The sequence below is a fragment of the Camelina sativa genome, chromosome 7 (assembly GCF_030686135.1).
Source record: "Camelina sativa cultivar CO46 ecotype springtype chromosome 7, ASM3068613v1".
Lineage (NCBI taxonomy): Eukaryota > Viridiplantae > Streptophyta > Magnoliopsida > Brassicales > Brassicaceae > Camelina > Camelina sativa.
In genome coordinates, this window is record NC_141886.1 from 23632626 (window position 1) to 23657814 (window position 25189).

General features: G+C 37.3%; 5 protein-coding genes across 9 annotated transcripts; 4 read left to right on the forward strand and 1 right to left on the reverse strand.

Moving 5' to 3' along the window:
* The first annotated feature begins 83 nt into the window (after positions 1-83).
* On the forward strand, positions 84-2667 carry LOC104701838 (F-actin-capping protein subunit beta). Of its 2 annotated transcripts, none has more exons than XM_087456819.1 (8): positions 84-283; positions 516-650; positions 820-933; positions 1194-1276; positions 1365-1438; positions 1619-1738; positions 1866-1961; positions 2253-2625. In XM_087456819.1, the coding sequence occupies exons 2-8, from the start codon at positions 556-558 to the stop codon at positions 2334-2336; spliced, it is 666 nt and encodes a 221-aa protein (XP_087312945.1). In that variant the 5' UTR covers positions 84-283; positions 516-555; the 3' UTR covers positions 2337-2625. The 2 variants fall into 2 exon arrangements, with proteins under 2 accessions (XP_087312945.1, XP_010415888.1); XM_010417586.3 differs by having other exon boundaries at positions 87-283; positions 580-650; positions 2253-2667.
* Positions 2668-2708: 41 nt separating this feature from the next.
* On the forward strand, positions 2709-6045 carry LOC104701840 (cleavage stimulating factor 64-like). Its single transcript, XM_087456818.1, has 10 exons — positions 2709-3141; positions 3251-3329; positions 3465-3639; positions 3759-4019; positions 4110-4187; positions 4490-4525; positions 4623-5018; positions 5282-5452; positions 5551-5710; positions 5823-6045. The coding sequence occupies exons 1-9, from the start codon at positions 3108-3110 to the stop codon at positions 5701-5703; spliced, it is 1383 nt and encodes a 460-aa protein (XP_087312944.1). The 5' UTR covers positions 2709-3107; the 3' UTR covers positions 5704-5710; positions 5823-6045.
* A 268-nt stretch (positions 6046-6313) lies between these two features.
* Positions 6314-12035, reverse strand: LOC104701841 (putative aarF domain-containing protein kinase At1g71810, chloroplastic). 2 transcript variants are annotated; one of them, XM_087456816.1, is made up of 20 exons: positions 11435-12035; positions 11299-11343; positions 11159-11197; positions 10878-11048; positions 10606-10758; positions 10320-10355; positions 9902-9965; positions 9553-9643; positions 9277-9427; positions 8758-8872; positions 8627-8676; positions 8435-8513; positions 8260-8310; positions 7861-8002; positions 7721-7765; positions 7256-7354; positions 7133-7174; positions 6855-7013; positions 6645-6764; positions 6314-6513 (listed from the first exon to the last, which is right to left on the reverse strand). In XM_087456816.1, exons 7-20 carry the CDS (start codon positions 9949-9951, stop codon positions 6409-6411), a joined length of 1299 nt encoding a protein of 432 aa, XP_087312942.1. In that variant the 5' UTR covers positions 9952-9965; positions 10320-10355; positions 10606-10758; positions 10878-11048; positions 11159-11197; positions 11299-11343; positions 11435-12035; the 3' UTR covers positions 6314-6408. The 2 variants fall into 2 exon arrangements, with proteins under 2 accessions (XP_087312942.1, XP_010415891.1); XM_010417589.3 differs by having other exon boundaries at positions 9902-9945; positions 11435-11995.
* Positions 12036-12154: 119 nt separating this feature from the next.
* On the forward strand, positions 12155-19882 carry LOC104701842 (exocyst complex component SEC6). Of its 2 annotated transcripts, none has more exons than XM_087456813.1 (25): positions 12155-12599; positions 12721-12900; positions 13097-13224; positions 13312-13402; positions 13572-13661; positions 13769-13839; positions 14053-14145; positions 14567-14593; positions 14995-15102; positions 15306-15441; positions 15538-15582; positions 15977-16032; positions 16145-16253; positions 16557-16697; positions 16795-16974; positions 17379-17462; positions 17552-17638; positions 17817-17861; positions 18046-18124; positions 18446-18515; positions 18600-18687; positions 18777-18866; positions 18960-19076; positions 19185-19247; positions 19429-19882. In XM_087456813.1, exons 2-25 carry the CDS (start codon positions 12772-12774, stop codon positions 19558-19560), a joined length of 2259 nt encoding a protein of 752 aa, XP_087312939.1. In that variant the 5' UTR covers positions 12155-12599; positions 12721-12771; the 3' UTR covers positions 19561-19882. The 2 variants fall into 2 exon arrangements, 1 of the variants encoding a protein (XP_087312939.1); XR_015560992.1 differs by having other exon boundaries at positions 12188-12599; positions 16795-17046; positions 17138-17462.
* Positions 19883-21053: 1171 nt separating this feature from the next.
* On the forward strand, positions 21054-25161 carry LOC104701843 (somatic embryogenesis receptor kinase 1). Of its 2 annotated transcripts, XM_010417592.3 has the most exons (11): positions 21054-21838; positions 22356-22488; positions 22573-22644; positions 22766-22909; positions 23012-23083; positions 23171-23242; positions 23331-23443; positions 23579-23710; positions 23873-24214; positions 24300-24694; positions 24783-25161. In XM_010417592.3, the coding sequence occupies exons 1-11, from the start codon at positions 21763-21765 to the stop codon at positions 25095-25097; spliced, it is 1866 nt and encodes a 621-aa protein (XP_010415894.1). In that variant the 5' UTR covers positions 21054-21762; the 3' UTR covers positions 25098-25161. The 2 variants fall into 2 exon arrangements, with proteins under 2 accessions (XP_010415894.1, XP_087312943.1); XM_087456817.1 differs by lacking the exons at positions 21054-21838; positions 22356-22488; positions 22573-22644 and having other exon boundaries at positions 22767-22909; positions 23007-23083.
* Positions 25162-25189: the final 28 nt, after the last annotated feature.

A 25189-nucleotide genomic window follows, 5' to 3' on the forward strand; every position in this document is an offset into this window, starting at 1 on the left:
TAGTGAAAATGGGCTGGTTAAGTTTGGGCCTTATTATGGGCCTAATTGGTATAATAATATAGACAATTTGAGAATTTGGTTATGTGGTTTTATCATCAGTTTGTCTTATCGGAGGAATAGATTTCTCCGGCGTGCGTGCGGAGAGGTTGAAGAGATGGAGGCAGCTTTGGGACTTCTGAGGAGAATGCCGCCGAAGCAGTCGGAGACGGCTCTCTCTGCACTCTTAAGCCTCATTCCTCAGCATTCTTCCGATCTTCTCTCTCAAGTCGATCTCCCTCTTCAGGTACTTCTCGTTTCTCGAGAGTTTGGAAATGTGAATTTGTTGCCCTGAGCCGTGTTTGTTTGTCTCCCAATGTATGAATCACAAGGGTTTGGTTATGTAAATTTCAGATATTTGGATAATCTGATAGGTTTTTAGCTCGGTTGATTATGTTTATGTAGTCTGAATGAGTAAATTACACATCTGGTTTACCTCTTCTGGGTCTAATTCAATTGTCTCCTTGGTTAATTTGTAGAAAGAAATGTAAGTTCTTTGTAAATGGTTGATGACGGAGAATGAGTATCCATGAAATGCAACAGGTGTTACGTGATATTGAAAGTGGGAAAGATTTCATCTTGTGTGAGTACAATAGAGATGCAGATTCCTACAGGTACTTTTTTTTTTGTGGAATGAGAGAATTAAATGTTTTATGGTTTTGGTTTAGTGCTTGGAAATTGAATAGGATTAAAAGATAGTGTGTGATAATTAGGAAGCTACACTACTTCGTGTTGGTATCTGAGTTGCTATTTGTTTGTATCTTGTGATCTTTACTTTTGCAGGTCACCTTGGTCGAATAAATACCTTCCTCCGCTAGAGGATGCTCTTTACCCGTCGTCAGAATTAAGAAAGCTCGAAGTTGAAGCCAACGATATCTTTGCAATCTACCGTGACCAGTGAGGTTCTTCACCTATCTCGTTCAACTTGCAAAAACCATGTAGTCATACTAGTTTGTTAAGCGATTGAGTTGTCTAAAACGGAGACATAGTTAGCATCTGATCTGAAAATATGTGGTGTTTCATGCATTTAATCTCTACGCGGCTCCTGAGGTTTGATTGATTCATTGAACTAGAGAAAGTATCCATGAGATAGGTAACTGAATAAACTTGCAAAGTTACCAAAAAAACACCTGTTTTGATCAGTATAATTTTTCCAGGTATTATGAAGGTGGTATATCTTCAGTCTACATGTGGGAGGATGATAATGAAGGCTTTGTGGCATGTTTCCTTATTAAAAAGGGTATTTTATTTCTGTAGAGTTCAATAACACCGAAGGTTAGGCAATACAAACTCTTCACCTGTGCTGTTCTGGTTTTTGGTTCTTGAAGATGGGTCAAAGTCAGGTCATGGTCGGAGGGGATGCCTGGAGGAAGGAGCATGGGATGCCATTCATGTTATACAGGTGACTCTCCTAATATACTTATACATAAAATTACCATGCGCCTTATGTGTTACGAGATGGTGTTACAAATGTTGGCCATCTTGTAACACACACCGCCCACACTTGTAACCATATCATATTTTCCTAAGCATCTCTTTCATGAGATTTACATATTTCTAATTCCTGAGGTTCTAAACCTAGGTTGGTCCAGAGGAGGAGGGAATGGCACATTATTGCTTAACGAGTACTATCATGCTCTCTCTGGCCACAGATGATGAGTCGTCAGGCAAATTCGGCTTATCTGGATCAATTAGAAGACAAGTAAGTATTAGCTTCTATTAAACACATGCCTTCATAGATAAATAGCTCCTGGTAGGAATAGTGATTCAATGGTGGAATACCAAATATCTCTAAAAGGACAACATTATTTTGCTACTGTTGAAACTAGATGAAAATGGATCTAGCAGTAGCTGAGGGACATCTGTGCAATATGGGGAGAATGATTGAAGAATTGGAAGGCAAACTGAGGAACTCACTTGATCAGGTTCTACCTCCAACCCCTGTACCAATTCCACAAACTATTTTTACTTGTGTAACCGCCATATATGCTGTGTGGTTGCTTAAATAACCCGCATCCGGATTGCTTAGTTAGTTAATCTCGTGCTTACAGTTCTGTTACTGCTTGGCAAACCCCGAATTGTATAGAGTAGTCATCATATAACAACCGTATGCGAGAATTTTAGGAGAGGATTCAGATCAGATCATTTTCTATCATCTCAAAAGTCATGATAGTGTGTTGGTCCAAGGTTTAATTAGTCGTTTGGTGAAACCGCAGGTATACTTTGGGAAGACAAGAGAAATGGTTTGCACATTGCGTCCACCAGCTGAGATAGTACAGATGAGATTACCTGACACCTGATATGCTCCTCCCATCGCACTTTATGTCAGAACATTTCAATAACTCCTCGGAACTTTTTGTCTGTTTGTTTGTATTGTTTTGTTTCGCATTCGTATGATTTCAAACGCTTCCCCCTCGTGTGGTTTGTGTGTATGCCTCTTACTTGGTCCAAGTGTTTTCTCTGACTTCACACCATCATGTAACCATCTTTTTCCATAGATATGCAACAATGATACGGTTTTTTAAAAAAATTGTCCAAAACTATAGAATAACAGAAACATTGGTCAGTGTTAAGACCAAACTCGTTTAACATGCTACTGAACATAAAAATGTTTTTTAAACAACACAAGAGATGACTTAGGCATAGTCGCATAGATAGACTTCAAATTCAAAGAAGACATTTTCCTTTTCCTGTGTAATATGTAACTTAAACTTCCATTTTCTGCTTTCCTTTTTTTTTTTCTTTTGTTGTTGTTGTGTGAGTTGTAAAACAAAAGGGAAATATGAAATTACAGAAGAAAAAAAAAAAAAAAAGGGAAATATGAAATATATCGATCGATGGTACTATTAAATTCGTTAGTCTTTAATTTCTTTTTATGAGCAAAACGGAAAAAAATAAAATTAAGGCAAAGTCCTATCGAACCAACAATACGAAAAAGGATCTCTCTCTGTTTGAGGATTTCACGAAACTCGCTGGTTCGAATTCGATTTTCTAAAGACCCGTTTCTTCGAGGGAGAAGATGAAGCAGCGCTTCACCTTCTTCTTCTTCGTTATCTTTTGTTAAATTCTCGATGGCTTCATCATCCCAAAGACGCTGCGTTTTTGGTAACTTACTCTTCTTCTTCCCTTCTCACTCTACAATTCTCTTTGAATTTGGATTCAATTAATTTAATTTGTTTTTTTTTTTTTGTTTTTTTTTTTTTGTCTAATTTAGTTGGGAACATCCCTTACGACGCGACCGAGGAACAACTCAGAGATATTTGTGGAGAGGTTGGACCTGTTGTCTCGTTTAGGTCAGTTTATCCTTCCATTTGTTTTTTAGGGTTTTGTTAAAGGAAACACCTTTCTTCAAAACGAAACAGAGAAGTCTGGTTTTTTTTTTTTTTTTTTTTCTTTTTTCTTAACTGTTTTGCTTTCTTTGATTTCAGATTAGTTACGGATAGAGAAACTGGTAAACCAAAAGGCTACGGCTTTTGTGAGTATAAGGACGAAGAAACGGCGTTGAGTGCTCGTCGTAATCTTCAGAGTTACGAAATCAATGGCCGTCAGTTAAGAGTTGATTTTGCTGAGAATGACAAAGGCACTGACAAAACCCGTGATCAGGTTCGTTATGTTTACTCCTCTCTCTTAACTTCTTTCATTGTTTGTTGGATGGTTTTTTTAAGCTTTCATTGTCAAGACGTTATAACTAACAATGGTTAACTAACTTTGGATATTATTAGGGTCAAGGAGGACCTGGTTTGCCTGCTACTACAGAAACTCAAAAGCAGATTGGAGGGCCTGTAGATTCAAATATACATCAGCCGGTTGGTCTCCAACTTGCTATTACTGCTGCATCTGTTATGGCGGGTGCACTAGGTGGTCCACAGGTCGGTTCTCAGTTTACACAAAGTAATCTGCAGGTTCCAGCGACTGATCCCCTGACTCTTCATCTTGCCAAGATGTCTAGAAGTCAGCTTACTGAAATTATTTCGTCCATTAAGGTGTGAATCGTTTTTCTTCTTTTTTTTTTGACGCATTGTTATACTATTGGTAGCGAGTGGTGTGATGTGATTGTGTTTTCTTAATTTCAGTTAATGGCTACACAGAATAAGGAACAAGCTCGACAGTTGTTGGTTTCAAGACCTCAGTTACTAAAAGCTGTTTTCCTGGTACTTACTCATCCCCTGATTCTGCAAATTATTTTATTTCACGAGGAAGGAAAAATCTGTTTAAGTTTCGCAAGTGTGCTCATATATCTATATATGCATATGCTATACACTTCAATATTAGTTTTACATTGCCATCTAATGTGTCATGATATGAACCATATTCTGACCTTCATTGTCCTTCAACTAGCTGATAAACGTCTCTTCCAGGGTGCTTTACTATTTTATGATCTCTCATTTTTATTTCTTATATCATTATGATTCTGACACCATCTTTTGAACCTATACTTTGTTTATTGTTGTAGGCGCAGATACTGCTTGGGATTGTGAGTCCACAAGTGGTAAGTTTTCTATCTTATTGAACAGTTTTGTGTTTCTTCCTTTTGCTATCTATCTGTAATGTCTGAAGAGGACTATTGCCATTCTTGAATTGTGCAGTTGCAGACGCCAAATATTGTTCAAGCCCCAAGTCATATGACAGGGTCTTCAAATCAAGACACGCAATTATCATCAGGTCAAAACCTTTTACCGCCACTTGCACAAAGGCCCCAGCAGCAGAGTCGCCCTCCCCGTAGTCAGTTTCCCGTTCAACAGTCTTCTAAACAACCTTTTAGTCAGATTCCACAACTAGTAGCACAATCAGGTCCTTCTTCAGTGAATCCTCCTTCTAGATCCCAAGTTAAAGGTCTCAACCCTGAAACCGCTCCTTTTCAACGCCAACACGTGGTTCCAGCTTCTTCCAACATAGGTTATAGTAGTCAGACTTCAGTTCCGAATAATGTTATCCAGCCATCTCAAGTACCCCGCCCAGCATTAACAAATTCTGTGATGCAGGTGAGTTTCCAGTTTCCACAATACCTTTCTTTTTAGAGAATGAAGCCATAAATTTAGTTCGAAAGCTTTTGCATGGCTTAGCCATTTGAATGTTAACTTCCAGTGTTATTAGTACACAAACACACACCAAAGGAATGTTTAATGTTTTATATTAGTTGCCATCTCTTACACGGAGAGCTTATTCCTAGTTGAACACCAGAGGGTGTTTAGTGGACAATATGACACTTTTAATCACGTACTTTCTTTTCTCTATCGTTTTACAGCAAGGTGGGCAAACTGTATCTTTAAATTATGGCAAAAGAATAAACGAGGGTCCTCATCAATCAATGAACAGACCATTAAAGATGATGAAAGTTGAGGATAGGAGAATCAATCCACTCCCTGGAGGTCATGCTTCTAATTCAATGCTTCCGAATCAAGTACAAGCTCCCCAGGTATTATCAATCACATAATTTGGACTCGCTCGGGAATGCCTCGAATGAAATTATTAATCTGCAAAATCTTGCTTCCTGATTGATTTTTCTTTCTCCAGGCACATATCTCCCCCGATGTTCAGTCAACATTGCTCCAGCAAGTAATGAACCTTACACCAGAACAGCTGAGATTACTGACTCCAGAGCAACAGCAAGAGGTCTTAAAGCTGCAACAAGCACTCAAGCAAGACCACATGATGCAGCCTTCATAGCCTTGAGGTAGTTTGTCTTATAATATCATGCCTTCTCGATTCTCTTTTGTTACGTGCGTTGTTTTCATTTTTTCGGTGATCTGATCTGATTCTCGTCTTCACCTCTCTTCTATACACAGGGGAAAGCAACTCGGTTGGTCGATTTCATTGCAGAGATCAAAAAGGATTTTTTTGCATGCAAATCACACCATAGAAAGAAGAAGGCTCTCTCACCTGAATTGAGGCGAGTGATTGTAAGATTAGTGTAGCATTTATTTGTGCTGAGTTTGTCTTATAAAAGAACCATTCAGCCATCAAAATATAAAAGGAAAGAGAAAGTTATAAAGTTCAAAGTCTCAGAAACTGTGTTCTTCTCTTTTTTCTTTTTCTGTTACCGTCTTATTTCTTGCATTAACATACAAATCTCCTTTGGTTTTTTAATCCCGTGCACCTGGTTTGGTCACTGGTTAAGATTTCAGTATTTCGTTTATTAAACATTTTATTTTTTCACTTAAGAAATTTCGTCTAAGCTTACAAATATGCTGAATAAAATAAAAATAAGATGGATTAACACGAGCATTGATTCACTGTCAAAAAAACTGAAATTGTTTTATTTGATGCTTTCGTCAAGTGTGGGATCAAAACGGCGATCTGATTCTCATAAAGTTAAATGTAAAAATTGTAACTCAGAATCATTGTAGTCTTAGCGTTTTATGTAATAGGACATCAAAGAAATATTCTACGAATGGTTCTAGCGAAAGCCCGAGACACCAATCTTCCAACCAAGTCACCTGGCAACTGAAGCAACCTCTGTTGCGACTCCTGTGGAAGCTGCCACATTCATTCAAACCCCAAACAAATTAGTTCAGTTATCTCGAATCATGAATTAATTAAAATTTAAGGGGTTAGTAAACTTGAGTTCAGATTTGCAACATTTGAAAGTGTTGGTGAACAATTGTTACCTCAGGTAAGATTGAGAGAATCGGAAGCATCTCTTGTGCTGATGGAAGCTGATAAATGACGAGTGGTGCTTCCTCTAAAGGTGTGAGCGCCTCACCATATTTACTAATCGGGTTTACTTGCTATAAGTTTGTCGCGAAAACATTAAAGATAAAGTTAGTAAAAGAACATTTAATCTACTTTATAAAAATCAGAAGAGAAGAGGTTTTTACCGTGCTTACGCTTCCGGCCTTCTGCATCCCTGAGAACAATGCTAAGAGTCGATGGAAGGTTCTAAGGTTTGTCATGTCTTCTTCTGTCAAGAAAGTGAATGCCCTTGAACCAGAAAATGTGAAGGACTCTAAAGTTGCCAATCCAAATGCATCAAGACCCTGTTGAAAGACAAACCAATCCTTAATCCTTTTGTTTTGATCAACAAGACAACAAAAAATGACATTTTTCAAGCAAATAGTGCAACAAATTCAATATATCAGACAGATTGATTGCTCACCTTAGCGAATTCTCGAAGAAGGATCTCTCTTACAAAAGAACCCTGTCCAACGTTTCAAGATTTTAAGTAGTTGTAATATTAAGTTGTATAATTCATAGTACAAACAACACCGCTTAATTATACCTGTTCGGTGAAAGTAAAAGCAAGCATTTGCTTCATGGCGATCATAGAGTCTGTGCCCACCACTGGTTTCTGAACTAATGCCGTCTCTGTCCTAAGAGACTGAAGAAAGTAGATGTGAATAAGAAACCAAATGCTTTTCTTTGTTATACTAATAGGTAGTAAATCCTATAACACCCAAGTTATTCATTTCCCAAATCATGCAGATTTCAGTCTTTCGTTGGTTTTTAGACCGTCTGGTTGTATGATTATTCAGCTGTTTACTGACTAATTTACCATTGAACACCACATAGCCCATTAACCCAAAAAACACAAGCTCATAACCGTGATAACAAACAACAAGGAAACTGATGCGCTAATGAACAACAAACATTGGCACGTATAAACAATAGCAAACAAAAAGACTTCACTGCATTTTTCAACCCGTAGATAGTCAAAAACCAAAAACGGATAAAAATTCAGTCTCACCTCAGAAAGCAAAGACTCAAGACGGTCAATTCGGAAAACACCTTCCTGGCAGAGACACACATAAAAACGATAGCACGTTCAGGAAGAAACATAATGCGAACTGAGGTTGACCAATCTGATTAGACAAGATAGTTTGGTACCTCATACAGAAGATTTTGCAGAGAGCTTTTCAGCTGTGGAGAGCTGTCAGTTAGAATCTTTCTAGCAATCCAAGGGTATGTACTGCCTAAAACCTTGTAGTTTGGGCTTATACCAATGGCAATGCCCTCCAAAACAGCAAGGCTGGGGAATAAAAAATGAGAAAATGGATAATCACATATACGCCGTTGTTGAGAGTACATGTCGAATAATTGAATTAAGCATTTAACGCATAGACCAGTTGGACCTATAATCTTGTGCAAAAGCTTTGAGCATTTGTCTATGTTTATTTAAACAACAGATATCTAGATGACTCAAAAGTTTGTGAAATCTCAACAGCTCAAAACAAGAATGTTCATCATACAGCAATGCCGTAAAAAGGGGAAAAGAAGATTAAGTACCTGCGGATAACTAGAGAAAAATAGGGGGGTATTCTGAATTTGAATCGGTACCTGAAAGTGTGACAAATAAATATCAGCATCTCAACGCACAAATTTTGAGTAGATTCTTTCAAATGTCCCTCTCTCAGCCATATATTATTAATATCATATATTAGTTGAAGTGAAGTGTTACTACATTGTTTTTCCTAAGTCGCCAAGCAGGTCACCAAAGCTTATATTGCGTACTCCTCTAGAGATTGCACCTTGAAAAACATCTGTAGAAAAAAGGGGAGGCAATTGTTTCAAAACACAACAACTAAAACTTTCAATACAAACAAGTAGCTGCATAATAATAATACTGTTATCTAAACCAAAAGCAAAAACGAACCGGTTAAAGCCTTAGTCACAGCGCTCTTTTCTGCTGTTGGAGGAAGAAGCCTATAGAAGTTTTACAGATAAGATTAGGGAATGTCGACAATTGAAAGTTCATATTCAGATAGACACCAATGACCAGAGTACCCCAGAGTTACAAAGTCTTTAGCCAGTGCTTTGAAGTCACGATTTACGAGATGAAGACATGCTTCCATGAATCCATCACGTAATTCTGGCCTAAAGTCACCCATCATACCAAAATCTGGCAGCAAAAAATTTAAAAGTTTAGTAAGTCATAAACAAAAGCTACTTCTTGGGGCAGTTTTAGTTTGTATACAATACAGAAACAAGATATCCAAAGAGGCAGCAAAAGTCACATTCGTGTCTGGAGCAGTGATTGATTATCTCAAGCGTATAACATCAAATCATCAAAAAGTAGAAAAACCATTGAGCACAAAAGTACATAGGTTTTCATGTTTCTGGTTAATTCACTATATGATCAGATAGATAGGTGAAACACAGGTAGAATCGAACTTTAACCAAAGCATCAGTCGCCAGTCTTTATTCTTTGAACGAAAAACACGTATCCAAGAACAGTATCTGGAATTGTGGACCATGGAGTGCAGAATGATAACAGATAACGTTCGTATCAAGATTGGAAAATACCTAAGTATGCAAGTTGCCCATCATACGTGCGAAGAAAATTCCCAGGGTGGGGATCGGCATGATAAAATCCATACTCCAGAAGTTGATTAAACGAACAGTAAACGCCAACCTCAACTAAATAAAGACCATTAACTTCATTAAGCTTCTGACCCTGCAATAATACAGAAATTAGAATACACAATATTATTGTTTGCTTAAGAAATATAAAATTCAATATACAACTCTTTGACGCAAACCAGATAATTGATTTTTTGATTGCAAACGAGGACTTCATACCTCCACCCACTCCATTACAAGAACTTTGCTGGTACTGTATTCTGTGTACATCTTTGGTACCAAGACATCTTTGATGCCACCATACAACTTCCTATTCAAGCATGCGGAATGTTACTTTAGGGAATCCCTTATAGAAAACTTAGCCATTAGATGAGCTAATTATATTGTAGACAAAAATATCATGTCCAAGTACCATGCTTAAGCAAGATACCACATGATCAATAGCTCAGATCAATTATTTACAATGTTAGACAAAAATATCATGTTGTCCACGTACACGCAAAACACTACATGACCTACTGCTCAGACCAATTATATACAATGGTAGTCAAACCTTAGCAGGATTTACCTAAATTTTATTCCGTTTTGGGCTTCATTCAAGTAATCCATCTCCTGCATTCAATGTGATTTACCTGTATTCAATATAAAGCTCTAAGATATTCCTCGACCAAGAATAAAATGCAACAACTAGTCCATCTAAATGATCTTTCGAGACATTAAAGAAATCGTTAGCATCTATCCATTTTTCACACAATAGTTATAAATGAAATTTATCCTTTTCGGCATCACCTTAAACCGTTGAAAATTTTCTACGGAACAGAAAAACATGATTGCATAAAGATTAAAGCGAAGAAAGTCTGGCATTCTTTTTCGTCAAGTACGGAGAAGCGAAGCATCAAGAACTTACCAATATATAATCTACGAATCAAATGAAAATGTCTACGCAAAACATGGAAACCTACATGTGATAAGAGTGTATCCTTTACCTTAAATAGACTTGTTGCCCATTCATCAACAACTGCCTGCAAATAGAATTTTACTTTTTAGCATTGAAACGGGTTAACAGTACTAATTAATAGAGAGTGAGAATCAGAGTTTTTTTATTAAGAAAAACTACGAGAACCCACTGAAATGAATTCTAGAGTAAGTTTCAACACACTTTAAATGTTATTCTACATACTTAAGGAAATTCAAAAGTTTTAAGTAATGCTGACAAGACATTTTTCTTATCAGATTAAAAGAAGGCACCAAATTACACAAGTTTCATGTCACCTCGAGATCTGAGTTGAATCTTCCAGCCTTTTTAATCAAGCCCGCTAAGTATCGCAGAATTAGAGTGTCCAAAGCAATAGCAGCTCGTACACCAGGCCGTTGGACTTTGACAGCAACAACCTTACCACTTCTACGGAGCCTAGCTTGATATACCTGAAACGTTGGAACAGAGTAGGATCCACATAACAGGAGAAGCTCTCATATATAGATTAGAAATTAGAAGCTAGGACTAGGATAAGCCTTAAACCATCAAGAACATGCTTTCCGCATACCTGTCCAAGGGAAGCTGCAGCTACAGGCTCAGGAGAAATCTCAGAGAAAAGCTCATCTATAGGAAGGCCAAGTTCATCCTCAATCATATTGAACGCAACTTCGGATGAAAACGGAGTGATTTGATCTTGTAGCAGGGACAATTCATCCAAATATATAGGAGGTATCAAATCCTAATGACAGTTCAAAAGTCATATCTTAACAGCACATAATCACCACAAAGCTTCAGAAAATGAGAATGAACAATGAACGCTTGAAGAATACAGAAAAGGTAAGCGCTTACAGGACGAGATGAAACAGCTTGAGCGATTTTGACGTATGCCTAAAACAAGTTATGAAAACCATTAACATCTTAAACACCGTAACACTGGCATTGAGCAATTAGATGATGAAACCTCAAAGAAGGAAAGAGAGAAACCATACCGGACCTAGCTCCACCAGTAATTTCCTAAGCTCTGCAGCTCGTACCTAATCATACCAATTCGTAAAAAATCAAAACGAAGCATATTATTGTTTTTTCTTTGACGGCATCATCACTGAAACGAAATTGGAGAAAGACCTTGAACATCTGCTCAGACCGTTCAAGAGCCTCATCGGCTAAGCGAAGCCCAAACCAATACCCAAACGTAGTCCCAATCTGAGCCAATCTACGAAGCAGAATCAGAGGCTTCTTCTTATACATCCCATCTATCCTGAGAAAATTATACTCCGACAAAGAATCAGCTTCATCGGCGCTGAGACTGAACAGATAACCGGATTTGCTCGTGAAGCTATCTACATCTCTAGACGCAGCGGATGATACAGCGACGGCGGAGTTTCCTCTACGCGGCGGCCAAGACGGTGATTGTGAAATCAGCAGATTGGGATTGGCGGGAAACGAAACGATTAGCGGAGAAGAAGAAGAAGAAGAAGAAGAAGAAGGAAGCAGAAGCATCTCTTCCAATAACTAAAGACGAGAGAGATTTTTATCTTTTTATTTTTATTTTATTTTATTTTTTAATTTTCTTGGCCGATCGTTCTTGTGGTACTCTTTTTGAAATATTATCATGCAAAGGTGTTACAAAATTGGTTAATAATAAATCTCTTTTTTTCCGGTCACACATTCTTTATATTTTGCTCTTCTTCTTCTCTCGACATTTTTCGGGTTTTCTGTGTCACACAAATGGCTTCCCTATATTTTATTTTCTTTATCTACAAAAATTATTTTCTTTTTTCTTGTTTCAGGAAAAAAAAAGCAAAAAAAAATGACATGATTTTTCGCGAAAATGATTTTTTTATTACAGTCTCTAATTATTGATTTTATTTTTTGTTTAGTGTTAACCGGCATATTTGTAAAACAATTGCCCATTATCTTATACCAGTACTCAAAATCAAAATCGTATTATAAATCATGTTTATGGAACGACCCCATCAATTAGCATGGTGTTAAGATTGGCGTTTTGGTCGCCGGATTATAGCGTTCGCGTTTAATGAACAAAAGTAAAACACAACAGCTGGCAAAAAAAAAAAAAAAGGAAAAATCAAAAACCGGCGAAGGATTTCAGCGTTTCCGAACTTTTCCATCAGAGACTCGTTCCGGAGATTTTTTTTATCGTTATTTTGTTTCTCTTCCGGCTGATCTGCGTTCAACACAACCACTTGTTTTCATAGAGAACGGCGAAGTAAAATTGAAGTCGGAGAATCGCATTCGCTCTCGAGATTTTTTTTGCTCAATGACTTCTTCGGTTTGCGTCTATTTAGCCTTTACGCTTCTGTTTTCCAGATCTCTTTGATTCTCCCTCTGTGTTTTTGTTGTAATTGTTTTGGAGTCTTCGATAATGAATGAGTTTCTTTGTTTTTTTGCAGACACAGGCTTAATTTAGGATCGGAGTTCTTAAATAAGGTGATCTAGCGAAGATGATGGTCGAGGATCTTGGTGTGGAAGCCAAGGAAGCGGCTGTTCGGGAGGTCGCGAAGCTCTTGCCGTTGCCTGAACTTTTGCAGTCTATTTCTTCGATTAAGGCCGATTACATCGCTCGTCAACAGGTTTGTTGTTGTTCCTAGCTTTGAATTGGAATCGGAACTGAATTTGGCTTTAGAGATATCGCTTGCACTGATTATCAGTTATCTCTGAGTGATGCTGGGTTTGTAATTGTTAGGTTTTGATTATGCTGTCATTATCTTTCATTGTCAAATTTTGCCGGTAATGGTATGACCTTACTGGTGACAATTGCTGTTTCAGGCGAATGACGCACAGCTCAGTACCATGGTTGCTGAGCAGGTTGAACAAGCTCAAGCTGGCTTAGAGTCGCTTTCTTCATCTGAGAAGACCATATATGAACTGAGGGATAATTTCATTTCTATCGACAAGTATGTTTTTTGCTTCACTAGAGATTCTTCGGCTGAGTTACCAACTTTCACATTTTTTAACTTCTAACTTCACTTCTTGTGCCACAGGCTTTGTCAGGAATGTCAAACTTTGATTGACAATCACGACCAGATAAAGCTGCTGAGTAATGCCAGGAATAATCTAAACAAAACCCTAAAGGTAGATACGCCAATGAGCACGGATTGTAATGCTCAAACAGTTTTTGGTTCAATTTTGTCTTTCTACCTAGAACTTGAATACTTATAGCTCTGCATGGTCTCTCAGATTTTTAAATGCTTCCAAGTTTATGTCAACTTATTTTACACCACATTCTCTTTTTCTTTTCTAGGATGTAGAGGGTATGATGTCAATTTCTGTTGAAGCTGCTGCGGCTCGGGAGTCTCTCAGTGATGATAAAGAAATCGTTAACACTTATGAGGTAGCATGAGTTCCTCTTCCCATGGATTCCAGGCATTTTTACTGCATCACTTTTTGAGAAAGAGAACATCTGGTGTCAGAAATAATATTCTTTTTGTTCTTCCATAGAGATTAACAGCACTTGATGGTAAACGGAGATTTGCATTAGCAGCTGCTGGAGAGGAGGTTGGCAGGCTAAGGTTTGTATTTGTTCCACTCGCTATCTTACTTTGCTTTTCGTACTTACATGTGTTACTGGGCTGCTACGAGGGAAAATAGGTCTCTGTGCTTAAGTAAATGAGCAGTACGTGGAGCTGTTTCTCTTTTGATGATTTGATCCCATCTCTGGACTGTCATTTCTTTTTACATGATCATGCACACCAACTTCTGAAGAGTTGTTTTGATGGTTTCAGGGAGTATTTTGAAGATGTTGATAGAACATGGGAAACATTCGAGAAGACACTATGGGGTCATGTTTCCAACTATTACAAACTTTCTAAAGAAAGGTATTTTGAGGAAATATATGGTTATGCTCGGCCTCTCTGTCTAATTCCATTTTTTTTTATCTCTACTGCCTTATATTAGTATTATGATTCTTGCTATTTTCTTATAAGAGTGAGGCTAGGATGTTAGTTTAAAGAAGAAAGCAATGTCATAAGATAAGAGGGACATAGTTGGACTGTATCAGTTATTCGGTAGTTAGATATGAGAATTTATATATGACAAGACATAGTTTATGTAATGCTCTGTTCTTTGTTTCATGTTGTTAGCCAGACCTTGGGGCTTAAGTATATATTTGGAGTTTGCTCCATGTTGAAATAAACTATTCGTTGTTGTTAAGCTCGTAACTCTACTATAATATCAAATGTTACATATCCTTTTGCATCATCTCAAAATTACTGATATACATATATCTTTGTTCTGCAGTCCGCAAACGCTGGTTCGTGCTTTGAGGTATGATCCTCACCACAGACATTCTTCACCTTTGTCTGTGGCATTTATTCCCAAAATTATTACTTTTCACTTTTAAGTAGTTTTGTTGGAAGCAAATCTATTTTAATAAGCAAGGAAGATTGTGTATACATATTTTCTGGTGATTAGCATCAAGATCAGTTTAAATTGGTATAGTAGTTTAGAGAAATTATTGTGTTACCGTGACAACCATTTTTAGATAAGCAAATTGCTTCTTTTATTTTCATGCAACATGCATTGCAATATCATGGATTTTATGTTAGCATTAGAAGTTCCCTAAACAGGGATGATGTCTCCTATTCAGGGGACAGGACTATACTTCTTTTAAAGTGTACTGGCTAACTGAATCTGGTAGTAACTTACTATGGTTTCTCCTATCAAAGGGTTGTTGAAATGCAAGAAATTCTTGACCAACAACTTGCTGAAGAAGCAGCAGAGGCTGAGGGAGAAGGTGCGATGGCATCTGTAGCAAATCCCCGAAGGCCTGGCAAGTGAGTCTGATATTTTTTATTCATATTCTTCTTGATTTGTTGTTTCAGCTGTTATTGAAACCTCTATCACTTTTTCACTGTGGGTTTGACTACGATAATTTTTCCCTTGATCTAGTCTCCTGTAGAGCTATGTATTTTTATCGAAGTCCCCATAATCATTTGTGACATACTGACATGTCTTATAATCGTTCTGTTGATTCTAGGAAATCTACGACAACGTCAGCTTCGTCAAAGGGTCTTGCTCAACAAAAGTTAAAAGTCCAAGGGAAAGGCTACAAGGACAAATGCTACGAGCAAGTTCGAAAGGCAGTCGAAAATCGATTTAACAGGCTTTTGACGGTGGGACTTTCATTTTGAAAATTTCATTTGGTTGCATAGCTAAAAGTAATATGTGTTTCTCTGTGTGGTCATCCTAACACTGAACTTATTGACCAGCTTGTATTTGAAGATCTAAAAGCAGCTTTGGAGGAAGCTAGAACGGTTTGTGTGACTGATTCCCTTGCTTGCATACAATTCTTCATTTTTTCTTTTCTGAAGTTCATTGAAATTGTACTCAAATATGTGATAGATTTGTGTTTCTTCTAGGCGTTTCAGTCGATCTCCTTTAGTTGACTGAATTAGTTTTTATGTTAAATTTATTTTTAATGAATATGGTTGATGATCTAGTATGTTACTGTCTTGTTGCAAACGTTCCAAATTTACCTGACCATCTTATATTGCTGTTCCTGTTTCATAAACGTTAATCGCCGATTCTAACTCTCTATCTTCCACGGTTATAATGATTGATGTCAACCTCGTTTTCTTCTGTTATTTTCACATATACTGTACTATTAACTGGGGTTTTCGTTTTCTTTCTATTGTGTTTGACAACTAGATTGGAGAGGAACTTGGAGATATTTATGACTATGTGGCTCCTTGTTTTCCTCCGAGGTTTTTTCTTATCTCCATCTATTTCCTCTAGAACAATGAAAGATAGCTAGAAATTTATTCCTTTTCCCCCCAAGGATAAAATGGTCTTCTTAGCTATCTTCCTTGTTGGCAGATACGAGATATTTCAGCTTATGGTGAACCTGTATACCGAGAGGTTCATACAAATGCTCAGATTGCTCAGTGACAGGGCAAACGATCTGACAAATATAGAAATTTTAAAGGTTCGTAAAGCTCGATTGTTTGTAGTGTTCTGCCATGTTGTATCGCAATCAGACTTCGCAAATTTTGCCTTCGGTGCTTTGTCTCTGTGTTTTCTCGCCTAATATTAAGGACCTTTTTAATCAACCATGCATGGTATTTAAGTAAATGTCAAGGTGGTGTCAGTTTTTAGACAGGGAACACCTTGAAAATGTGACTGACTATGTTTTGTCTCATATACATGCCTCATTCGTTATACCAACTCTGTGCATTATGTATCCTGTAGAGAGTGATGTAGCTTTTCATTTTCTTTTGGATCTTGCTAGGTGACTGGTTGGGTAGTAGAGTACCAAGAAAACCTTATTGCACTTGGTGTTGATGATTCACTAGCTCAAGTGTGTTCTGAGAGTGGTTCAATGGATCCTCTAATGAATGCATATGTGGAAAGAATGCAAGCTACAACGAAGGTAATGATATGCATGCCCTTCGCTGCTAGTTTTTTATGTCGTAAGTTTTACAGTTCTATTTGCTAAAACTTTACTTGCCAATCCACTTTGGTTGCAGAAATGGTACATGAATATCCTTGAAGCGGATAAGGTGCAACCACCTAAAAAAACAGAGGAAGGGAAATTATACACACCAGCGGCTGTAGATCTATTCAGAATACTTGGAGAGCAAGTGCAAATTGTCAGAGATAATAGCACCGATGTTATGTTGTACAGGATTGCTTTAGCTATTATCCAGGCAAGTCAGAGAGGTTGCAACGAGATTTTTTGGTTTCCCCTAATTTCTTTGTTCGGCTATGAACTGAAATAGGTTATAGTTGAGAATATTTCATTTCCCTGCTCAGGCTATTTTATCGACTATATACTTAAGAGGTTTCAAATTGTTATTTGCTTTCTTCTAGGACTGGTGAAAGTTAATGTTTGAGACTTTACCCGTTCCCCAGCATTTTCTTCCGTATCTCATCCTAACGTCCAATTCCATTGACCCCCTTTTTCTCTTTTCTATTTTTTTCCTCTTCATTGTGTTTTAAGCTGATTGTAATTTTCGTGCAACAGTATGTGCTTCATTTTTGTCTAACTTTTATACCTATAAATTTCATAGTGTATGTTCTATATTTTGATTCATATTGTGGATGACTTCAGGTTATGATTGATTTCCAAGCAGCTGAAAAGAAGAGAGTTGAAGAACCTGCTTCTGATATTGGTCTGGAACCTCTATGCGCTATGGTATGTCAAAAGATATGACTCTTTTGATGGCACTTTTACCATTCTCTCATTTTTCGACGAATATTTATATTTTTTAATATTGTCTACAGATAAACAACAACCTTCGCTGCTATGACCTTGCCATGGAGTTGAGTAATAGCACTTTAGAAGCTCTTCCACAGAATTATGCGGAGCAGGTAATCCAGTTGTCAGTTTTTGAGCTCAATTTCCTTGCGATTGATTCTTTTGATTGGAATTTTCAAATTCCACAGCATCATTCCATTCTCAGTCCTTCTATACTCCTTCACGTCTATATCCACCTGCACCTTGTTTGCATGTTTAGAAAATGCTTCTCTAATGTGGTGATTCTGCCAGGTGAATTTTGAAGACACTTGCAAAGGTTTCTTGGAGGTGGCTAAGGTTCGTCAAAGATTCCCTTTTCTCCACTGTCTTCAATCCAAATGAAGTTCTTGCATCTCGATTTATGGCATTGTAGTTGCCCAGATGGCTATTTAGATGAAAATTTAAGTTGAGCTTGCGATCTTTAAAAGTAAAATTTATGTTGGACTTCTTACACATGTCCCATATCGTCCTTTGATTTCAGGAAGCAGTGCATCAAACAGTTCGCGTTATCTTTGAGGATCCAGGAGTTCAGGAATTACTTGTCAAGCTTTACCAGAAAGGTATCTACCATTCTGACGGGCTAATCTATTACCTTTGTTAATGTATGAATAGAGGCAGTCGAGGCGTTGCTAACTCCCTGATACTTTTGCTACTGGGTTCCATTGATTTCTAATAGATATAGACTATTCTCCTCCGCATTGATTTTTGACATGTTGTGTAATGCTATATAGTTCAGTTCTTTATAACATAATCATTTAAGAATCAAGTTACACTCTTTCGTCCATCTTATCTCTACCTTTCCTTCTAAAACAGCACTTTGGATCTTATTTACTTGATTCAAGTTCTTGGTTTTGTTCCTAACTTTGCTGTTTACTTTATAGAATGGTGCGAGGGACAGGTTACCGAGTATCTTGTGGCAACTTTTGGTGATTATTTCACAGATGTCAAAATGTAAGTTCTCCGTGTCCCCTTTTGTGTAACAGAATCTGAATTGTCACAACTCTATTGAGGTCTTAGCGGTGAATGGTGATGCAGGTATGTTGAAGAAAGATCATTTAGAAGATTTGTTGAAGCTTGTCTGGAAGAAACAGTCGTTGTATATGTTGATCATCTCCTAACACAGGTTTCCCCATCAATTCTCCGGTATTTACCTTTCATATTTCGTCAGTATACATACAGACTGAATCTTGGGGTGAACACATGTAATTCCAGAAAAACTACATCAAGGAAGAAACTATTGAGCGGATGAGGCTGGACGAGGAGGTTCTTATGGATTTCTTTAGGGAGTATATAAGTGCATCTGTAAGTTGGTTTTGGCATTTAATTCGTTTTGACCTGAAAGATGTATTTTTCGTTTAAGTAGAGCTCATTATATCCACTGGGATTGTGTTACAGAAAGTGGAGAGCAGAATCAGAATAATGAGCGATCTGAGAGAACTTGCGTCCGCGGAAAGTCTAGATGCATTTACCCTTGTGTACTCAAACATTCTTGAGCACCAGCCTGACTGCCCGGTAAATTATATCAGAAATATAAAGTCTACTCTTTGTTTTACAAGATCACTCTTGATTTCAAAAGATCATTTTCCTCAACTCATGTGATCTCTAATATATGATACACAGGCTGAGGTCGTGGAGAAGCTTGTGGGACTGCGTGAAGGTATACCACGGAAGGACACGAAAGAGGTAAACACCAAAACTCTTCTTAAAAAAGCAATTTGCTTAGGACAACGCAGGTTAGTTTGGTAGGGAATCGCATGGATTTTCACACTATGGCTTACGAGTCTTGAATAGTTACGAAACAGTAAGAGTATGACTGAAAAGGAAGAATTTGTAATTGCGAAATGGTTAATGGTGATGAAAACAGGTGGTGCAAGAGTGCAGAGAAATATATGAGAACACTCTTGTAGATGGTAATCCTCCAAAGACGGGCTTTGTATTCCAGAGAGTCAAGTGCTTAGCTGCTAACAAAGGATCTCTCTGGCGAAAACTCACTTAGGTCGAATGAGTTTATATGATCGGTAAAACAGCGTTCAGCGTTCAGCGTTTGCGCCCCCACACTGCTGTTTTTTTTGTTAGGATGATGTTTATGTTTCTTCTCCAAATTGTGGCGTTTGCGTCCTGTGTCTTCTTTTTTTGCATTGGTATCTTTTTGCTCTCTGTAAATTCTGTGTTTTCTCAATTTTTGGTTTTAAACTTTTTTATACCTGGATTGAAAGTTCAAACGTTTCGGTTGCCAGTTGCCACTTGCACTAGAATATTATTCCGTTGTATTTAGGAAAGCGTATCTTGTCTTAATCAAGTTCTATTGTTTCATTTAATTTTGATGAAATCTTTTTAAAGTGTGTTTCTTTCCGTAACAAAGGATCTCTAATTGTTTTTGACTTTTGAGAATTATATAGCTGGTTTTGTGAAATCTTGAATTTGAAGCATCTTCTGTTTTTACATTTATGAATATGAAAAATGTGGGGAGGGGGGACTAGAACAGGATTTGTAAATTCAATCATTGCATACCAGCTGATATTAACCACTCACAATATAAATAATTGTAAGCATTATCATGAAAAATGTTTTGTAAAATGACAGTATCCCTTTTTTACTTTAAATTTTATTCTAGAAACCTTTTTTTTTTATCATAATGAAAAATAAAGAGTCCACCACATGGGGTAAGCATAATGAATGTGTGATATTATTTATAGGTTAACAAAATGTATCAGCTTTTTTATTTTACTTTCTACGCTACTTGATGTACTTATTGAATGGGCAAAGTATTGGAAGAAAAGTTTTGTTTTGAAGAAAAAAAAGATAATAATAATAGGAAGACAAGTTTATGTTAAATTGTACTCCGTAGAACAGTAGTATAGTAGAATCATATGGAGCACGCCGATACTAAAAATCCACAGTGGAACTTGGCCAAATTTTGTCTTTGCCGTCTCTCTACAGTTTCTTCCACCAAATATTTTGACAATAGTCATGCCAAAAAATTAAGGCTTAATTCAATTTCATCTCTGCGAAAGTTACGTTGTCAAAAGAAGAAGAAGAAAAAGATAGCAAAAAGTCTAATAACTACATGATTCCGTTAACTTAATTTTGGTATTCGATAAACATAACGATCATAGAGTCTCTAATCACTGAAAATAAAAGATAAATAGTGATATCATTTTCGTTTTTACGATCGGTAATGTATAACAACAACCAATGTAGAAAAAAAAAAAAAAAAAAAAAAAGCTAATAAGTACTACTACTATTTCATATGTTTGGTATGAGATTCTCTCCAAGTGATTTAATTTTTTCATTTTAACTTTTTAAATTCATTACGAATCTTAACTTGCATTAATTAAGAAAAGGTTATTAAAAAAAGAAGAGGCCCCATAGAGAGAGGGTTTGACCAGGAGAAACAAGGAGCGTTAAAGAGCTTTCAATAACTTTGCCAAGTGAAGTCCCTTTCAACGAAACCATCTCTCTCTCTCTCTCTCCCGCGAACTAAACCCGTTTTTTTTTTTTTTTTTTTGCAGACTGCCAAAAAAATACGGTCAGAACGAACGGGCAGCACCGTTCTGGTCAGCTTTTGTGCATTCCTCGTCTTCCTCCTACTTCAGACTTGCATAAATTAATTAACTTTGCCTGTTGAGAGATCTCATTTAAAATACTTTATATAAATGACCAAAAAAAAAAAAATTATTAATTTATTCAAAAATTATATATACTTATTATAAGAAGAAGAAGAAAAAAAAAAAGAAGAAAGAAGGAACAACACTAATCATAGTTTCTCTGGCAGGCTTGTTGTAGTTGCGGCTTACTAACATTTTTTCTCATAAAGCTCTTTTGTTATTATTACTTCACGTTTGATTTTTTTTTTCTTCTTTAAAAAAAAAATTATAATTTTTTTTCTCTCTTATTCAACTTTTGTTTTTTCAGTAAGAGAGAGAGAGAGTGTAGAGTCTGATTGAGAAAAGACGACGACGAGAACGCCGGAGAATTAGGATTCTTGATTTTTTTTTTTTTTGCTCTAATGTTTGTTAACTGCTAAATGGGTTTCGATAAAAATGGGATTTTTTTTTCTCTTTGTGTGTGTTGAGGTCGTCTCTCTAAAGTGTTAATGGTGAGAATTTTTTTTCAGAGGTTAGTTAGGGTTTCTCGGTCTTGGATCTGATGAGATTAAAAACACCACGATTTGAAAAATTAGCATTGTTGTTTCGAAATGAAGATGACTTGTGTGGTGTTTATCTTACTTTCACTCATCTTACCACTGTGGCTTGCTTCTGCTAATTTAGAAGGTTTGTGGTGGTTACTCAATCCTCAGCTTCTTCACTCGTTTCTCGATTCTTTTGTTATTTTGAGGGGATTTGAATCGCTATTTTTAGTGTCTGCATTTTTTGAATTGTAAAATGCTTTTTGTTGATTTATGTTTTTGTGTTTAGACTTGCTATGGTTATACAAGTTCTTTGTATGTTCTGGAACTCTTTTTGTTCATTTGTTTTCTATTTTGGGAAGATGTTTTTGTTATATTTTAGATTTAGTGGCCATTTTACTGTAAATCCACTGTTTGGCTATCCTTTTTCAGATCACTTACACCAAATTTCTTCTTTTTTCATATCAACTTTGTAAATTGAAAAGGTTTGTTCTTTTGGTTGAAAAGCTGGGTATTTGATCTTTATTTGAGATGTGTTGGAAGCTTATATTGTTTGTGGTGGGTCTGGAAACTATCTATATACAGCTTAAGATTGATAGTGTTGATCCAATTTTTCATCAATTGTTGTTACTCAAAACATGGATTTGTGGTTCTTGTTACAGGTGATGCCTTGCATACTTTGAGGGTCACTCTAGTTGATCCGAACAATGTCTTGCAGAGCTGGGATCCTACGCTTGTGAATCCTTGCACTTGGTTTCACGTCACTTGCAACAATGAGAACAGCGTCATTAGAGTGTAAAAGCTTCCTACAAATCTCTCTCGTTAACTTTGTAACTCAATGTGGTTCCTAACATTTTTTAATTTTTTTGTCAACTGCAGTGATTTGGGAAATGCAGAGTTGTCTGGCCATTTAGTTCCGGAGCTTGGTGTGCTCAAGAATTTGCAGTATTTGTAAGTTGCACTTAAGCATGATGTTTTAACATAACTAATCCAAGATCTGATATCAGATGATGCACTCAAGATACCTTTCGTAATCCAAATCCTTTTAAGAACTTTATTACTTTTCTTACAGGGAGCTTTATAGTAACAACATAACTGGCCCGATTCCTAGTAATCTTGGAAATCTGACAAACTTAGTGAGCCTGGATCTTTACTTGAACAGCTTCACTGGTCCCATCCCTGAGTCCTTGGGGAAGCTTTCAAAGCTGAGGTTTCTGTGAGTATATTTTTGCTTTACCTGCTCAGTTACAGTCTTGTTACATCTTCACCGAGGTCCCAATTTTTGACTCTTTGATGAAAATTTTGCATGCAAGAATAGCCGGCTTAACAACAACAGTCTAACAGGGTCAATTCCCATGTCACTGACCAATATCACTACCCTTCAAGTGTTGTGAGTTCTCTCATCAACTTTCACTTATGTCTACTCCATTCTCCCTCTTTTGAGTTAATTCACTTAACCTTGATGGATGTATCACAGAGATCTATCGAATAACCGGCTCTCTGGTTCGGTTCCTGACAACGGCTCCTTCTCACTCTTCACACCCATCAGGTTATATTTCTATCTTTTTCCAGTTATATCAGTTATTGTGCCAATGACTGAACTTATTGGCAACTGAGATTCTCATTTCCTTGTGCAGTTTTGCTAATAACTTAGACCTATGTGGACCTGTTACAAGTCACCCATGTCCTGGATCTCCCCCGTTTTCTCCTCCGCCACCTTTTATTCCACCTCCACCAGTTTCTACCCCAAGTAAGTCGCTCCTTTTCAGTTAACATACAGAAGATGAAACTTTCCTTATCTATCTATCCGTTTCTCATGTAACTATCCTGCCAATAAACGAGTTGATATTGTTTTAGCTTCTTGATGCGTCTAATCTGATTTCAGGTGGGTACGGTATAACTGGAGCAATAGCTGGTGGAGTTGCTGCAGGTGCAGCTTTGCTGTTTGCTGCTCCTGCAATAGCCTTTGCTTGGTGGCGACGAAGAAAGCCACTAGATATTTTCTTCGACGTGCCTGGTGAGTTTTATTATTTGCACAAGATTCTGTTCACTTATTTGATTTGAACAATTGTTAGCAATTTGCTTTACCATAAACAATTGGAACAACTGTTTATGAAAATCAATAGAAGAGACATTGTTTTTTGAGCTACAAACTTACTTGAGTAAAATCTCTATGCAGCCGAGGAAGATCCAGAGGTTCATCTGGGACAACTCAAGAGGTTTTCTTTGCGGGAGCTACAAGTGGCAAGCGATGGGTTTAGTAACAAGAACATTCTGGGCAGAGGTGGGTTCGGTAAAGTCTACAAGGGACGTTTGGCAGACGGAACTCTTGTTGCTGTCAAGAGACTGAAGGAAGAACGAACTCCAGGTGGAGAGCTCCAGTTTCAGACAGAAGTAGAGATGATAAGTATGGCAGTTCATCGAAACCTCTTGAGATTACGAGGTTTCTGTATGACACCGACCGAGAGATTGCTCGTCTATCCTTACATGGCCAACGGAAGCGTTGCTTCATGTCTCAGAGGTAAGTAAAACTCTCAGTTTATTTCATCTTTGAAGAGAATCTATTTCATTATGGCAACATAACTTTGGTTACACAAATGATACAGAGAGGCCACCGTCACAGCCTCCGCTGGATTGGCCAACACGGAAGAGAATCGCGTTAGGCTCAGCTCGTGGTTTGTCATACCTACATGATCACTGCGATCCAAAAATCATTCACCGTGATGTAAAAGCAGCAAACATCCTCTTAGACGAGGAGTTCGAAGCGGTTGTTGGAGATTTCGGGCTGGCAAAGCTAATGGACTACAAAGATACTCACGTCACAACAGCCGTCCGTGGCACAATCGGTCACATTGCTCCAGAATATCTCTCTACCGGAAAATCTTCAGAGAAAACCGACGTTTTCGGTTACGGCATCATGCTTCTAGAACTTATCACAGGACAAAGAGCTTTCGATCTTGCTCGCCTAGCAAACGACGACGACGTCATGTTGCTTGACTGGGTAATAATAATAACATAAAACTTCAGTGTGATGTTAACAAAACTACTGAAAGTGAAATCTAATAAACACTTGGTTTTGTTTGCTTTAGGTGAAAGGGCTGTTGAAGGAGAAGAAACTTGAGATGTTGGTGGATCCAGATCTTCAAACAAACTACGAGGAGAGAGAGCTGGAACAGGTGATACAAGTGGCGTTGCTTTGCACGCAAGGATCACCAATGGAAAGACCAAAGATGTCTGAAGTTGTAAGGATGCTTGAAGGAGATGGTCTTGCAGAGAAATGGGACGAATGGCAAAAGGTTGAGATTTTGAGGGAAGAGATTGATATGAGTCCTAATCCTAACTCTGATTGGATCCTTGATTCTACTTACAATTTGCACGCTGTTGAGTTATCTGGTCCTAGGTAAAAAAGGACAAACAAACAAACGTTTTAAAAATATAATTATTGAACAATAAAAAAATTTTACAAAATAGGTAGGTTTTTTTACCCGTAAGTTTC

Excerpts from the sequence above, each read along its gene's own strand:
- LOC104701838 (XM_010417586.3), top strand. The coding sequence starts at position 155 with ATGGAGGCAGCTTTGGGACTTCTGAGGAGAATGCCGCCGAAGCAGTCG. Across the intron at positions 651-819 it reads AGAGATGCAGATTCCTACAG|GTCACCTTGGTCGAATAAAT; the intron begins GTACTTTTTTTT and ends TTACTTTTGCAG. Across the intron at positions 1,277-1,364 it reads ATGTTTCCTTATTAAAAAGG|ATGGGTCAAAGTCAGGTCAT; the intron begins GTATTTTATTTC and ends TGGTTCTTGAAG.
- LOC104701840 (XM_087456818.1), top strand. The coding sequence starts at position 3,108 with ATGGCTTCATCATCCCAAAGACGCTGCGTTTTTG. Across the intron at positions 3,640-3,758 it reads CTGACAAAACCCGTGATCAG|GGTCAAGGAGGACCTGGTTT; the intron begins GTTCGTTATGTT and ends GGATATTATTAG. Across the intron at positions 4,020-4,109 it reads AAATTATTTCGTCCATTAAG|TTAATGGCTACACAGAATAA; the intron begins GTGTGAATCGTT and ends TCTTAATTTCAG.
- LOC104701841 (XM_010417589.3), bottom strand. The coding sequence starts at position 11,809 with ATGCTTCTGCTTCCTTCTTCTTCTTCTTCTTCTTCTTCTTCTCCGCTA. Across the intron at positions 9,644-9,901 it reads CAAAACGGAATAAAATTTAG|GAAGTTGTATGGTGGCATCA; the intron begins GTAAATCCTGCT and ends ATGCTTGAATAG. Across the intron at positions 6,514-6,644 it reads TTCTCTCAATCTTACCTGAG|CTTCCACAGGAGTCGCAACA; the intron begins GTAACAATTGTT and ends TGAATGTGGCAG.
- LOC104701842 (XM_087456813.1), top strand. The coding sequence starts at position 12,772 with ATGATGGTCGAGGATCTTGGTGTGGAAGCCAAGGAAGCGGCTGTTCGG. Across the intron at positions 13,662-13,768 it reads AAATCGTTAACACTTATGAG|AGATTAACAGCACTTGATGG; the intron begins GTAGCATGAGTT and ends GTTCTTCCATAG. Across the intron at positions 16,033-16,144 it reads GCTCCTTGTTTTCCTCCGAG|ATACGAGATATTTCAGCTTA; the intron begins GTTTTTTCTTAT and ends CCTTGTTGGCAG.
- LOC104701843 (XM_010417592.3), top strand. The coding sequence starts at position 21,763 with ATGAAGATGACTTGTGTGGTGTTTATCTTACTTTCACTCATCTTACCA. Across the intron at positions 23,084-23,170 it reads ATCACTACCCTTCAAGTGTT|AGATCTATCGAATAACCGGC; the intron begins GTGAGTTCTCTC and ends GATGTATCACAG. Across the intron at positions 23,444-23,578 it reads TCCACCAGTTTCTACCCCAA|GTGGGTACGGTATAACTGGA; the intron begins GTAAGTCGCTCC and ends ATCTGATTTCAG.